Here is a 14,209-nt window from a genome sequence, read left to right on the forward strand (position 1 = left end):
CTTGGGGTTTTCTGTTAGCGGGGTAAAAAACGAAGAACACCGGGATCAAAAGGACAGATGGTTTCTTCCAGAACATGGACTGAAAGTACCCGCGTTTGCCCCCATGGACCTCGCCTGGATCACTCATGGCCCACTCTTGTCAATTAACTGGGTCAGGTGGTGACAGTTGGGCCTGCATGATATCCAGTGTGGGATCCACCGGTGTTGGGAATCCATTGACCCGGCGCTGGCACGTTCATGGGGAAACAGACTGATCTGATACTTAGATATTATTCTGTACCAAGACAGGAGTTCTCTACCATTATGATGATCAGGTGGTATCTGATCACTGATACCGATCTATATAACTGTCCAATCTAATGATGATCGAGGGGAAGAGGGGTATGATAAGGTACCACTATCAAACCAATATAGGGCTTTCGGACCTCGTCCGGTACAGTATTCAACCCTACAGACCGCCAGTTCTCGCTTCACAGCTCTAGTGTCAATCTAGCCATCAATTCCCAGCAAGTGAATGGATGAATGGATTAGATTTGAAAGGAATAGGCTAGTCTCGACCACTTGTTCCCCCTCTTAGTCAGTGACTGTGCTGGCGGCCGGGTTCGGATGTCGTCCGTGACTAAGCCGGGGGTCTCCTACTTAATCCCCCCTCCATCCTCTCCTGTTTTCATCTTTCTCACCACCACTCTTCCAATTCTTCCAATTGTTCGAATTCCAAAGCTTGGCCAGTTTCGTCTGACACTTTGATCACACTCCTTGAGCGTGGTCTGTCAAAAACCGCCAAAATTTTCTCCACACTTCTCAACTCGTGAGTTCCCCATGTCCCCTTCCGGTCCCTTCCTACTCTGTCCGAGTCGATCAGATAGAGGCCACCAGTCCTTCATTCGATCTCAAATCCTTTCATACACTCGAGTCAAATGTACACTGCTAACTGGAACAGCCGGCACCACCCGTTCAACGGCCGCCGCTCATCCAACCGGGGAGGGGCGCCAGATTACTCGCTCTACGTACAGTAAATCATTTCACATCCCACCACTCAATCAATTACAATGGCTCCCCACGCCAGTGCGGATGTTGCGGCCAATGGCGCCGTGAACGGGTCTGCCTCTTCCTCTTCTCCGTTGTTCACTGTCAACTCGCCCAATGTGGTCTACACCGACAAGGAGATCAGAAGCCAGTATGCCTACCATACCACTGATATCACCCGGACCGCCGACAACAAGCTGGTGGCCACTCCCAAGGCCACCGACTACCACTTCAAGGTCGACCGCAAGGTTGGCAAGGTCGGTGTCATGATGGTCGGTTGGGGCGGGAACAATGGTTCCACCGTCACTGCCGGTCTCATTGCCAACCGCCGCCAGCTGTCCTGGGAGACTCGCGAGAAGATGCAGTCCGCCAACTACTATGGCTCCATGGTCATGGGCTCCACCATCAAGCTAGGCACTGACGCCAAGACGGGCGAGGAGATCAACGTCCCGTTCCATGACATGCTACCCATGGTCCACCCCAATGATCTGGCCGTCGGTGGCTGGGACATCAGCGCCATGAACCTGGCTGCGGCCATGGACCGTGCTCAGGTCCTGGAGCCTGCTCTCAAGCAGTCAGTCCGCAAGGAGATGGCCGAGATGAAGCCCCTGCCTTCCATCTACTACCCGGACTTCATCGCCTCGAACCAGGAGGACCGTGCCGACAACGTCCTTGAGGGTGACAAGGCATGCTGGGCCCATGTGGAGAAGATCCAGAAGGACATTCGGTATGTTTATACTTCCTGTTGATGAGAGAGACAATAGCTAATTAGTGCAGTGACTTCAAAGCTCAGAACGGCCTGGACAAGGTCATTGTCATGTGGACCGCCAACACGGAGCGCTACGCTGACATCGTCCCCGGCGTCAATGACACCGCCGACAACCTGCTGAACGCCATCAAGACCGGCCACCTCGAGGTTGCTCCCTCGACCGTCTTCGCCGTGGCCTGTATCCTGGACCAGGTGCCCTTCATCAACGGCTCGCCCCAGAACACCTTCGTGCCCGGCGCCCTCCAGCTCGCCGAGCAGCGCAAGGCCTTCATCGGCGGCGACGACTTCAAGTCGGGCCAGACCAAGATGAAGTCCGCGCTGGTGGACTTCCTGATCAACGCGGGCATCAAGCTCACCTCGATCGCCAGTTACAACCACCTGGGCAACAACGACGGCAAGAACCTGAGCTCGCAGAAGCAGTTCCGCTCCAAGGAGATCTCCAAGTCCAACGTCGTCGACGACATGGTCGCCGCCAACCATCTCCTCTACGAGAAGGACGAGCACCCGGACCACACCGTCGTCATCAAGTACATGCCGGCCGTGGGCGACAACAAGCGCGCGCTCGACGAGTACTACGCCGAGATCTTCATGGGCGGCCACCAGACCATCAGCCTGTTCAACATCTGCGAGGACTCGCTGCTGGCGTCGCCGCTCATCATCGACCTGGTCCTCATCACCGAGGTCATGACCCGCATCACCTGGAAGGAGGATGCCACGGCTGACTACAAGGGCTTCCACAGCGTGCTCAGCGTGCTGAGCTACATGCTCAAGGCGCCTCTGACGCCCCCCGGTACTCCGGTCGTCAACTCGCTCAACAAGCAGCGCTGCGCTCTGACCAACATCTTCCGTGCTTGTGTCGGTCTGCAGCCTGAGTCGGAGATGACCCTCGAGCACAAGCTGATGTAATGCGCCTAGCGTAGTTGTGGTCTTTGACCTATCGTCTCACCCAAGTCGTTCTTTAACAAATTGAATGCGTTGATTTACTTGCAATTCACTGTCCATCTATACTATATAATAGACTCCAACGTAGTACCCACTCAGTAAAAACCCACTCAAAACCGGGGTATACAGCACACCCATCGCCCTTAACGCTCCTAACAATCCACCACCCTCAATACTCTCTTCAACCAACTCGATGAAACCCACCCCACCCCATCCCGTCCCCATAAATAATATCCTCCCCCGTCAACCAAACCCAACCACCCCACCGCATACCAGTGACGCTGCCCTAATTCACCAGCTAAGGCCTTACCTTATCCAGTGACCAAACTTACTCTCCTCCACCTTGATTCCCCTCTTCTCCTCCTTTCCCGATCTCTTGATACTATACCCCCAAGATACATTCAGATAAAAATGCAAAGCAGCAAGACATAGAGAGGCAAGGCATATGATATCAGGTGCTGAAGGGGAAAGTAATAATAAATGGACTGGGGGGTGGGAGGAAGGAAACCAGAAGGTGGGGAGGGGACGAGAGAGGGTCATTTCACTCTCTTTGTTCTTTCTTTCTTTTTTTTTACATTTTCTTTGTCTCTTTCTTGCTTTCTTTGTTCGTTTGTTTGGATTTGTTTTGGTTGGTTGGTTGGTTGGGTTGGAGTTTGCTTACAAGGTTGCTGCATGCTTGCTTGCTTGCCGAGATACATACTTGCGCGTTTGCTGCAGTGGTCGGAGGGTGTCGATGCTAGGTAAGAGAGTACTTTATGATTCATGTAAGTAAGTATTGCTATGCAAATAGTACTCACTATATGAAGGAAGGAAGACTTAATAGATAGGATAGGATACCTAACAGGGACAGATCTATGATACTCAAGCGGTCATGTCATTGCATTCCTTTGCTCCGGTTGATACAGTTGTATTTGTAGATTGATTAACCGAGCTACTATACTATACTGACTACCTTGTGGTCAAGGACCTTGTGAGCATACACCTCCATATATATATAAGGCATATCCCCCACGCAGTACCATCAAGAACCCGCCTTACATCAATCAATTGGTATCAACATCATCTGGCTTACTATAGTATACTAAACAAATCCACATAAATTACTCATTTCATTGACAACATCACTTTTTCCTTTCTTTCATTTTCGCCCGTTGGGTCCAACTACGACATATCAACAACACACCGCACACAGTCGCCAGCCTTCATCTGCTCAAACGCAGTGTTGATCTGCGACAGCGGCTCGCGGTGCGTGATGAACTCGTCCACCTTCAGCTCGCCCTTCAGGTAGTCGTCGACCAGGTCGGGCAGCTGGGTGCGGCCCTTGATGCCGCCGAAGGCGCAGCCCTTCCACACGCGGCCGGTGACGAGTTGGAATGCTATTGAACATTCATTAGCTTTTGCAATAGAACAGGTTTGAAGAGAGGGAAACTGGGAGGGTAAGGAACATACGACGAGTGGAAATCTCCTGGCCGGCAGCAGCAACACCGATAATGATGCTCTCGCCCCAACCCTTGTGGCAGGCTTCGAGGGCCGCGCGCATGACGCCCACGTTACCCGTGCAGTCAAAGGTGTAGTCGCATCCGCCGTCGGTCATATCAATCAGCTGCTCCTGGATGGTCTTGCCGTCCAGCTTGGTAGGGTTGACGAAGTCGGTAGCGCCGAACTTGCGCGCCCACGCCTCCTTGCCGTCGTTGACGTCCACGGCGATGATCTTGCCCGCGCGGTTGCGCACGGCTCCCTGGATGACGGAGAGACCGACGCAGCCGGCGCCGAAGATCGCCACGTTGGCGCCCTCCTCCACCTTGGCGGTCACCGTTGCGGCGCCGTAGCCCGTCGTGATGCCGCAGCCCAGCAGACACGACCGGTCCGTCGAGATCTTGGGGGTCACCGCCACGACGGAGATGTCTGCGACGACTGTGTACTGCGAGAAGGTCGACGTGCCCATGAAGTGCAGCAGGTCCTTGCCGCGCGCCTTGAAGCGCGAGCTGCCATCGGGCATGACGCCCTTGCCTTGGGTCGCGCGGATCTTGCCGCACAGGTTTGTCTTGCCGGACTTGCAGAACTTGCATTCGCGGCATTCGGGGGTGCTGGGCGGGTTAGCTCACTGTCTGTAGGTATCTTATTGCCGGGGGGATAGATTTGAACGCACTAGAGAGCAACGACATAGTCACCCGGCTTGACGGAGGTGACGCCCTCGCCGACGGACTCGACGACACCGGCGCCCTCGTGTCCCAGGACGACGGGGAACGCGCCCTCGGGGTCCTTGCCGGACAGGGTGTATGCGTCTGGATGGTCAGTCTCTAGAATTCATCGATGACGAAAGAGGAAACATACCCGTGTGGCAGACACCGGTGTGGTGGATCTGGATGCGCACTTCGTGGGCCTTGGGCGGCGCCACCTCGACGTCCTCGACGGAGAGGGGTTCGCCGGCGCCCCACGCGATGGCGGCCTATACTGGGGTCAATATGCTGGCCGGGATGTGATTCGTAGTCATGACATGTGAGGCTTACTTTACAGGTGATGGTCTAGGATTGGTTTGTTAGCTTGTGATTCCATGTCGATTGATATTGGTGGGGGAGGAGAGGGGCATACTTGTCCGACAGTGCTAGCCATTGTGATGATTTGAGAGAGGGAATATGGGAGAGAAGAAAAGAACAGACGAAGAAAGGAGGGAGAAAAAAAGGAAAAACTAGGCACGGATGAATGGAGGGGAAATCAATGCTTTAAACGGGCGAGATCGGGGGAGGGTAGTGGAGATTTTGTGGTGAGGGGATCCAGAATAACGGACTGACGTGACGAGAGAGGGGGTGGGGTGAGGGGCTGCTGGGAACTTAGTAGTGGACCTCCTCATGCTGCCCCCGGTGATGACCACTTTCCCCTCATTCATACAGTATTTCTACTGTGTACTGCTCCTAGTCATTAACGGAGTGTATTATATGATTGTCATATTCTCCGCACGGAGATTCTCCTCATCTGTTCATTTTTTTTCATAGTACCTTGCTATTGCTGCTGCTGCCACTACTTCACTACTGTAGAAGCTGATACAGGTCAATGATATCCGTAGCGTAGCAGAACCGTATAGGATGGTAACCAAAGTATAATCCACATGATAACTCAAGTAATAACCCAAATCATATCTCTTTAATACTCTATACAGACATGATGTTCAATTCTTCACCCTTCTAGAAACCAGCTTATCTCCATCTTCTGCACTCGCCCGAATAGGCAAAGTTTTCCGGGTGGTCCGTGCATCATGACGACAAGAGGTTTCCTTTGCCGGATGGAGTCGCTTCAGTATGGTGTGGGTTAACAGATTGATCTTACCGCCAATTGTTGGCATTCTCGGTTGAATTATTCATCTTGAGATCTTAGACTTGGTATGGATAATTGGTTATTGTGGAATTTATCATCGTTCATATCCGAGGTGATGTCCCAGGGCGGTCTGCCATTGCTATTGCTGCCATCTGTCATGACCTGCTTGGTATTGAATAGAGGGTATGATTGATATTGAATAGAGGGTATGAAGAGGGGATAGTAGTGCGCTTTCAAATATGAACACACCAACAGATATTTCTCAATAGCTCATTACTACGATAGCTAATAGCTACTATACAGACCACGTCACTCCCAGACGTGACCCAACGCCCACTCATATTACATATCCGCACGTATTACATATTTTCCAACCCCAATCCAACACATCGTCCAAACCATCACGGCAGAAAAACAAAGACAAACGCGAGATAGACAGCGTCAGACAGTACAGGAGAGTCTCATTCAAATCAAATCTATAGTGTACACATGAGAACCGGTCCCAACCCGAAAATATAGCACAGAACCCAAACAGGAAACCAGTGGCAGGAAGCCACTTATTTTCCACCCCCTTGCATCATGGCCGCATTCTGTTCCTGGAAGCGCTCATTCAGGCGCTGCGAGCTCTTCAGGTACTTGTCGACGCAGCGCATCACGCAGCCCTCCTCGCGGTTGATGAGGGACTTGGTTGTGAAGTCGTTGACGCAGTCGTCGAAGCAGCGCTGGACGAGCTTGGAGTACATCTGATGGCAAAATGGTCAGTGGTGGAGGTTGGAGGCAATGCGGTGTGGATCGGGATGGGGTTCGTGGATGGATGGGTTCATGACGACGACGGGACAAGGAGACCTGTCGTTGAGGGATGCCCCTTTTGTTTCTTGATCTTCTTCTCGTATTCTTTTTTGGTCTCCTTGTTTCGTAGACGATCCCCAATCGAGGCAGGTAGGTCCGTTCGATCGAGGTGTTATGGATGACATACCGTCATGAATTCCTTCATCTGCTTGCGCTCCATGCGAGACGCGAGCTCGCGCTGCTCGGAACCAGAAAGACTGCAACAGTTAGTCTCCAGTCGTACATCTGATAAACACACTGAGCTTACCCGTCCATTGTGATGTGTTGATAGGGGGGAAGAAGGGGTTGAAGAAGAAGAGTAGTGTTAATGATGACCGAGTATAGGATTCCTCGTTTGGGACGGAGCGCGGAGCTTGGCCGCAGGCTCTGACCACACGTGAGGTCACCTGATATACATCACATGACTACATGTGATTCAACATCAACACGTGATCATTCAATATCACGTGATAAAACGAGAACAGCGGATCACCTGACGCAGCCACTGGATGCTCCCGTCTCGCCCAAACCGGCAACGTCAGCCTCCGATCATTCTCCAACTGGGATTATTCAGGCGGAATAAAAAAAGAACAGCCGCCACCGGACCATCGCAGTATTACGTCCCCAGACAAGAACCATGGATGATCCAGTTTGGGTCGATGGATGCATTTCGCCCTCAGGGTCCAATCAACGCTCCCGGCTCGGTCAAACCCCTCTCGCGCTGTGTCCATGTCTCCATGGACATTGAATATGGTTTTAATGTTGAGGACGTGAAACTGCAGATCGACGGTGGCCACGCCTCTTTACATGGACAGGCATTGAGGGCGATCCGTCTGATTGGAGGACGGACGGTAGGACCTCTGCCAAAAGGTTCAGGATGATGGGATCACCGGGTCCATTCTGGTGATATTCCGCCGTATGGATCGGGACGGGGTCATGTTGGTTTTTTTTTTTTTTTTTTTTTTTTTTCCTTTTTCTTAGTTTATCTTCTGGTGACTCGGTCTCTTTTGGAGGCGTTGACTTGTATTCGCATGTGTCTAGATTTTTAATCTAATATTGATTATGGAGTAGTGTCAAAAGGCACACAGATGTCAAAAAGGCCTAGTGGGATACACCATCTCACAAACTAGCGTAGTGGTGAAATTAGATTAATATCGAGACTGGTCCAGACAGGAGAGAAACCCTGGAACCCTGGGTCTGGGTCGTTATTCTGTCGATTCTTGATCGAGTATGATCGTCTCCTTAGGGCTGTCTGGAGTGCAGTCCTCGAGGATATGGAGATACGTATCCATTCATATCCATCCATGACGACTAGGTAGGATTAATTAATTGATTCATTTATCACCAGGGGGGCTGTGGAAGGGTAAGTAGTATTCCCCTCCAATTAGCAATTCACCAGGAGGGCAATCCAATCAGAAACCAACCGGGGGAAGTATCCATTTGGTGAACTGACATGGTTATTGTTCGGGGGTCCAAAGTGCCTTGAGAGGGAAAGGAAGTCAGTCAACTCTGGCTGTCAGCCTGTGTTCTATTCGGCCTGAGGATCCAACCATCACCCTTTCTCCCCCTCCTCGTCCTCTCTCTCTCTCTTCTTCTTCTTCTTTTACTTCTACTTCTACTTCATCTTCCTCCTTCTTCTCCCCTCCTTTCATTCTTCATCTCTGTTTCCATCCCTCGTACTCCCCACTTTCTTTCTCCTGTCTACCCTGTCTTTGGTTTTCCTCTCCCTTACGATCCTCCTTTCATTTCCCCCATTTCCATCGCTCATCCATTTCGTCCGGATTTACTCGTTCTTCGTTGCCCTCCCTTTCATCCTGCCTTCTGTCCATCCACCACGCTCGTGTTTTCGTTCTGGTTCGTTGCCAAATCGCCTCTCCGAAAGGCCGACGGTAAAGGCTGCCGCGGTCTGACTGATCGGTCCCTCGTGCTATTTTGGGATCACGGTCCCCCAGCCCCGGAATTTCGCTGCGACACGAGGGCGGTGAACATTTAGCGGTCTCGTCGCTTCAAGCGTCGCTCTTTATATCTTATCGACCCGCGCATTCCCTCCGACCGTCTTTCTTCATTTCGCATCTGGTCATCATGGTCACCAATAAGTCGCCGCCTGGTGTTGACCCGTTACATTCGCTTCCCCCCACCGCGGCCGCCCCCCAAGCGCTTGCGACCTCTCCTCCGTCCAAACGGGACCTGACATCGTGGTGGAGGCAGTTTAAACGCAATACTCGGAAGGAAGAGCCGAAAGGTATGTGTTCTGGCGATGGGATAGGTCGTTGGATGCGACAGGGTCAATCAGTGCTGAGTGTTGTCGCAGAAAAACCACAAGGCATCTTTGGCGTCCCGTTGAACGTCAGCATCAAATATGCCAATGTCGCCATCTCCCTGACCAACGATAACGGCGAAAGCTTTATCTACGGTTACGTGCCGATCGTCATCGCGAAGTGTGGGGTTTTCCTCAAGGAAAAAGGTACGCTTGAACCCCCCCATCCCCCCCCCCCCGTAAAGAGACGGCGCTGACCATAGTAGCAACGGACGTCGAGGGCATATTCCGGCTGAATGGATCGGCCAAGCGCATCAAAGACCTCCAGGAGATCTTTGATTCTCCCGAACGGTACGGGAAAGGGCTAGATTGGACTGGATACACGGTACACGATGCGGCGAATGTCTTGCGACGATACCTCAACCAGCTGCCCGAGCCGATTGTCCCGCTCGGCTTCTACGAGCGCTTTCGCCAGCCGCTCCGTGCGTATCAGCAGCACATCCAGGAAAACGGACCCGCGACCGAGTCAGATAACGTCGATCATGCCAAGGCGGTCGCCGCCTACCAAGAGTTGATCCGCGAGCTGCCCCCGCTGAACAAGCAACTTCTGCTCTACATCCTCGACCTTCTCGCCGTCTTTGCCTCTAAGTCGGAACAGAATCGCATGACGTCCGGAAATCTGTCCGCCATCTTCCAACCGGGCCTCCTGTCGCACCCCCAGCACGATATGTCCCCGGACGAGTACAAGCTCAGCCAGGACGTGTTGATCTTCCTCATCGAGAATCAGGACCACTTCCTCTTTGGCATGAATGGCACGGCCGCCGACGAGCAGACGATGAAGGAGGTCGAAGGCGGTCTCGTCCGCGGTCCGACCACCCACTCGGGCGTGCGACGGTCCGTCTCCAACGCCAGCGGCGGCAGCTTCCGAAAGTACGAAAGCCTGCGCCGCAACGTGTCGGTGTCGTCCAAGACCTCGCGCACCTCCAACCAGAGCCCGAGCCCGGCCACTCCCACATCCCTGGGCCCCGCCGCGGTGCACCGCAGCAACACGTTGCCCTCCAAGATGGCGCCGGCCATTCCGCCGTCACGGATCGGCCGTGTCGTCGAGAACACGGGCACCGACTCCCCCGAGCCCACGTCGGCACAACACTCGCGATCGCCCAGTCAAACCCCACCCGCAACCGTGCAAGAAAGCCCGGAGCCGCCCAAACCGCAGGACGTGACCGAATCAGGCACGGGGCTCGTGTACCTCCACTCCGCTACCCACGGTCCTACGCGCAAGGCGCCGGACCCGACGCCGGAGAAACCCCACGAACGTCCGGGGAATCTGCAGGAGAACATCCAGGAGAGCAGTGATGAGAAACCGCCGGACATGCTGTCCCCCCCCACGTCGCCCCCGGCCGCCGCCACGCCCACTCGAGAACGCAAGCTCTCCGCCCTCTTCTCCAAGTCACCCCCGAGTGACCGGGAACCGCGGCAGCCGAATCGGTTGAAGAAGCGGCGGATTCCCGGGAGCGCCAGCGAAAGCGCCCAGAGCTCGTCGCAGTCCCTGCAGGCAGCCACGTCCGATGTTGCTCTGGCGTCTCAAACCTCCCGCGTGTCTGACCCTCCGGACGCCGGGGGGACCACTCCGAGACAGCCCACCACGATCGACGAACGGGGTGAGGACAAGTCCGAGAAGCCGTCGCAGAGCGAAGGCCAGCCCACGACGGACACGTCGCTGCGGCCGTACGGGTCTCGGACGCCGTCGATGAACTCGCGCACCTCCTTCACCGACTATTCGGATATGGACCCTACGGATGACGCGTCGCGGGATCGCAAGGAGGCTCGACCGAGCTGGCGCTTCCCGCGGTCGGCGAAGCGCAGCAGCGAGCAGGTGGGGCTAGGGCTCGGGTCTCCGCCGCTGATCGCGTCGAACCCGGGGGCCGAGCACAGTACGAGCTCGTTCGGCAGCTGGCACCACTCGAGCCGCAGCTCCCCGACAGACATGCAACAGTTTGCCAACGACCCGTCGTATCAGCCGCTGAGCCTGGATGCCGAGGTGCACAGCAGCAGCAAGGAGGCGCCCGAGCCCGAACGACGGAGCCTGTTCGGCAAATTCAAAGCTAAGGTGGCGCAGGTGCGAGACGGCGGCAAGGATTCGGACCGCGATCGCACGCGCAGCCCACAATCAGATCTCGACAAGAGCCAGACCCTGTCACCCGTAGGGAAGGACCGGATTCGACCGGCCCCGATCGACATGAACAACCCGTCTGAGGGCGTGAGCCCGGTTTCATCCTCCGGTATGCCTCCCGCCATCCCAGAGGAGCCACGGACGCCGGAGAAGCCCACCGCCACGTCCGATGCCCCCGGTCCGGCGGTGCGGGAGACGACGCCCCCAGTTGAAACCGCGCCAGCCGCACCGACTCCTCCACAGGGCCCCGTGCCGGCCGCTGCCACCACAGAACCGGTAGAGGTCCCGCCCACCGAGGGGGTCCGTCCGGCGTCCCCAACCTCAAAGCCCACCGGGACACCCAGCGTTCCGCTGCCGACGGCGGAATCGCACAAGGACAAGAGCGACGACACGACGTATGAGTTTTTGGGAAATTAGACGCTGGGATGTGAATAATGTAGCCCTACTCCATGTGCCATGAGTGATGTATATTTTTGGTCGTGTATCATACTTGATACTTATGTTGGTAAATATTGATTTATGTTACACTTGTCTTGTAGTTGAGATGGTCTTGGGGCAGTTGTAAATGTAGTGTAGACTGGTGACACCATGGTGTATCAGACCTGCGTGATGCTACATTGGCTTGCAATGTGTCTATACATCTCTCAATATTGTAGTTATGTTCATTCTACGTAGACATAGACGGTCCCTCCCAGTCTACCCCTCTGGTCTAGGATCGTGGCGCAAGACCTATCTATCTATCTATCTATATCTACATCTATATATCTTGAGGGCAAAAATGGGTCCAGCATATAGTGCGACTGAAAGTTAGCACGCCTGCCTCATCTTCACAATTGGACCAAAACCACCAATTGGCGACTGATAGGGCCTTGATAACCAACACTTGATAAGTCCCTATTGAATAGCGAGACTGGAAGCAATCGGCCACCATCCATATTAGCTGACTATTGGTGTTTTCCCGCCCACATTGTCATATTGACGGTTCATGTTTCCGCATCTATTCGCACGGCTTCACAGCCACGGAAATCGCCAATGTGATTGAAGTTTTTGACTGTCTTCGTCGTTTCTTCGGCAATTCATAGAGGTAGGTAGTAGACAATGGTTTTACGACTAGGCAGCAAGTATATCATGCTCACGAAACCGCATGTCTTCCCGAGAAGCAAACAGCCACGAAATGGGTCACGTGGTGTCGATCGGTCCTCAAACCCGGAGAACGAAGGAGATGGGTCACAAATGATAGAGGCGGGCCACGCTGAGATCCATATAAATTGAGGTATTCCTGCTGCGAGTTTTCGGGGCTCCACATGGTCTGGTAGGACTTGGTGCTCGATTAGACGACATGAGCGCCTCGGATGAGCCAATCCATGTTATTGACCCCGAGGGCGAGGTGATCATATATTTGCGGCGACCGGACCGTCCGTTTGCCCCCTGGGACTATAATGGGAATAGGGGTGCTGGGTCTCCCACGGAGGTGGTTCGAACTGGTGGGAGCAACACGACCGTGTCAGCGAGGGACGACCGTTCAGGGTCCCAGCCACGCAAGAAGATCAAGATAGGTATGTCGAGAACAAAACAGAATCCCCTTTTGAGCCCGAGAAAGTTGACTTCGTCGCCTGCGGTAGAGAATACCGAGTCCAACAACTCAGTTGACGAGGTATACTCGATCGATTCTTCCCGTGGACAGGTTGGCAGAGACTCTGGCCCCCAGACTGTTCGGGCTGCAAAGCACGTTGAGAAGAGATGCCATCGCATTCAGGTCTCTGCAAAGCAGCTCAAGCTTCTTTCGCCCGTGTTCAAAGAAGCGCTTAGCTGTCTCCTGGCGAGTGGAGTAGGGGTCGAGATCACTACCGGCCCGTTTGATCTCGAGCCCTTCCTGCTCTTGATGAAGATCTTCCACTGCCAGCCCCAAAACTTTCCCCAACGAGTGAGTCTGGAGGTGCTTGCCCAGCTCGCCGTGATGGCAGATCACTACCAATGCAGAGCATGGATTCAGTTCTTCGCCGATCGATGGATCAGGGACATGGACCCCGGCTTCCCCACGGCTTATTGCCGCGATGCGATGCTCTGGGTGTGGGTGTCGTGGTTTTTCAAACTCCCAGCTGAATTTGAAAAGTCGACGGCTTTGGTGGTCGACCAGAGTGACCGGCTGGTGACCCGTCTTGGGCTGCCCATCCCGGCAGTAGTGATTGGTAAGACCTCCAGGATTCTGAGGTGTAAGAGTGTTGTGGTAACCGTCCCGCAGATCTAATCAATAGAACCCGAAGTCTGGCAATCTACAGAATGATCGAGCAAATGAATTTGAGACGTGACTATTTCTTAACCGGGGCTCGCGGATGCTCCTATGAGTGTAGTTCCATAATGCTTGGAGCTCTGACGAGGAACATGCACGCCATCGATCTATATCCCGAACAGCCGGGCGACCCTTATACAGGCATGAGTCGCAACAAGCTGATTGAGAAAGTGAGATCCTTCACCGTGTCACGATATTGTTCCACATCCCGGGTCCAGCACAAGTGTGGGATGAAGCCGTTCCCAGAAATCATCAAGAAAGCAGGGGCTGTTAAGGGAATCGACTTGGACATGTTCAAGCTTGGATAGGGACCGGTTCGTGGGCTGTTGTATGAGACCAGTGCACATTTGCAAGGAATAAAGTATCAGGAGTAAGATACATAGAGGCATTCAAATGTAGGCCTATTGAAGTTTCATTGTATTGTATTCGACAAGCTGTATCAGAACAGGTACCTTCACCCCTGAATGGAATTGCTGAATCTACGAGTTGTAAACAACAATATACAAGACGGGATAATAGTCCATGGTCGACACCTCAGGCAGTCAGCTGTCAATATCACAAACGTAACAAACTCCACAAACACAAACATAACCAACAAACCAAGCAAACACA

At 53.7% G+C, this 14,209-nt stretch overlaps 5 protein-coding genes across 5 annotated transcripts; 3 read left to right on the forward strand and 2 right to left on the reverse strand.

Moving 5' to 3' along the window:
- Nucleotides 1-1,049: 1,049 nt before the first annotated feature.
- P168DRAFT_296806 (inositol-3-phosphate synthase INO1) lies at nt 1,050-2,701 on the forward strand (the record flags this gene model as incomplete). The annotated part of the gene is made up of 2 exons (XM_024838136.1): nt 1,050-1,753; nt 1,804-2,701. 2 exons carry the CDS (start codon nt 1,050-1,052, stop codon nt 2,699-2,701), a joined length of 1,602 nt encoding a protein of 533 aa, XP_024693745.1.
- A 1,017-nt stretch (nt 2,702-3,718) lies between these two features.
- On the reverse strand, nt 3,719-5,595 carry P168DRAFT_326863 (bifunctional alcohol dehydrogenase/S-(hydroxymethyl)glutathione dehydrogenase). Its single transcript, XM_024841168.1, has 6 exons — nt 5,330-5,595; nt 5,248-5,262; nt 5,072-5,186; nt 4,887-5,022; nt 4,187-4,824; nt 3,719-4,113 (listed from the first exon to the last, which is right to left on the reverse strand). The coding sequence occupies exons 1-6, from the start codon at nt 5,348-5,350 to the stop codon at nt 3,899-3,901; spliced, it is 1,140 nt and encodes a 379-aa protein (XP_024693746.1). The 5' UTR covers nt 5,351-5,595; the 3' UTR covers nt 3,719-3,898.
- A 524-nt stretch (nt 5,596-6,119) lies between these two features.
- tim9 (protein transporter TIM9) lies at nt 6,120-7,215 on the reverse strand. The gene is made up of 2 exons (XM_024837113.1): nt 7,146-7,215; nt 6,120-7,095 (listed from the first exon to the last, which is right to left on the reverse strand). The coding sequence occupies exon 2, from the start codon at nt 6,790-6,792 to the stop codon at nt 6,607-6,609; it is 186 nt and encodes a 61-aa protein (XP_024693747.1). The 5' UTR covers nt 6,793-7,095; nt 7,146-7,215; the 3' UTR covers nt 6,120-6,606.
- Nucleotides 7,216-8,959: 1,744 nt separating this feature from the next.
- P168DRAFT_281487 (putative Rho GTPase activator (Sac7)) lies at nt 8,960-11,724 on the forward strand (the record flags this gene model as incomplete). The annotated part of the gene is made up of 3 exons (XM_024835933.1): nt 8,960-9,119; nt 9,189-9,341; nt 9,401-11,724. 3 exons carry the CDS (start codon nt 8,960-8,962, stop codon nt 11,722-11,724), a joined length of 2,637 nt encoding a protein of 878 aa, XP_024693748.1.
- A 922-nt stretch (nt 11,725-12,646) lies between these two features.
- P168DRAFT_234322 (uncharacterized protein) lies at nt 12,647-13,905 on the forward strand (the record flags this gene model as incomplete). Its single annotated transcript, XM_024833409.1, has 3 exons — nt 12,647-12,781; nt 12,908-13,496; nt 13,550-13,905. 3 exons carry the CDS (start codon nt 12,647-12,649, stop codon nt 13,903-13,905), a joined length of 1,080 nt encoding a protein of 359 aa, XP_024693749.1.
- Nucleotides 13,906-14,209: the final 304 nt, after the last annotated feature.

The sequence above is a fragment of the Aspergillus campestris genome (assembly GCF_002847485.1).
Source record: "Aspergillus campestris IBT 28561 chromosome Unknown P168scaffold_5, whole genome shotgun sequence".
NCBI lineage: Eukaryota > Fungi > Ascomycota > Eurotiomycetes > Eurotiales > Aspergillaceae > Aspergillus > Aspergillus campestris.

Excerpts from the sequence above, each read along its gene's own strand:
- P168DRAFT_326863 (XM_024841168.1), bottom strand. The coding sequence starts at position 5,350 with ATGGCTAGCACTGTCGGACAA. Across the intron at positions 4,825-4,886 it reads GACTATGTCGTTGCTCTCTA|CACCCCCGAATGCCGCGAAT; the intron begins GTGCGTTCAAAT and ends TAACCCGCCCAG. Across the intron at positions 4,114-4,186 it reads CCAGGAGATTTCCACTCGTC|CATTCCAACTCGTCACCGGC; the intron begins GTATGTTCCTTA and ends AATGTTCAATAG.
- tim9 (XM_024837113.1), bottom strand. The coding sequence starts at position 6,792 with ATGTACTCCAAGCTCGTCCAGCGCTGCTTCGACGACTGCGTCAACGAC.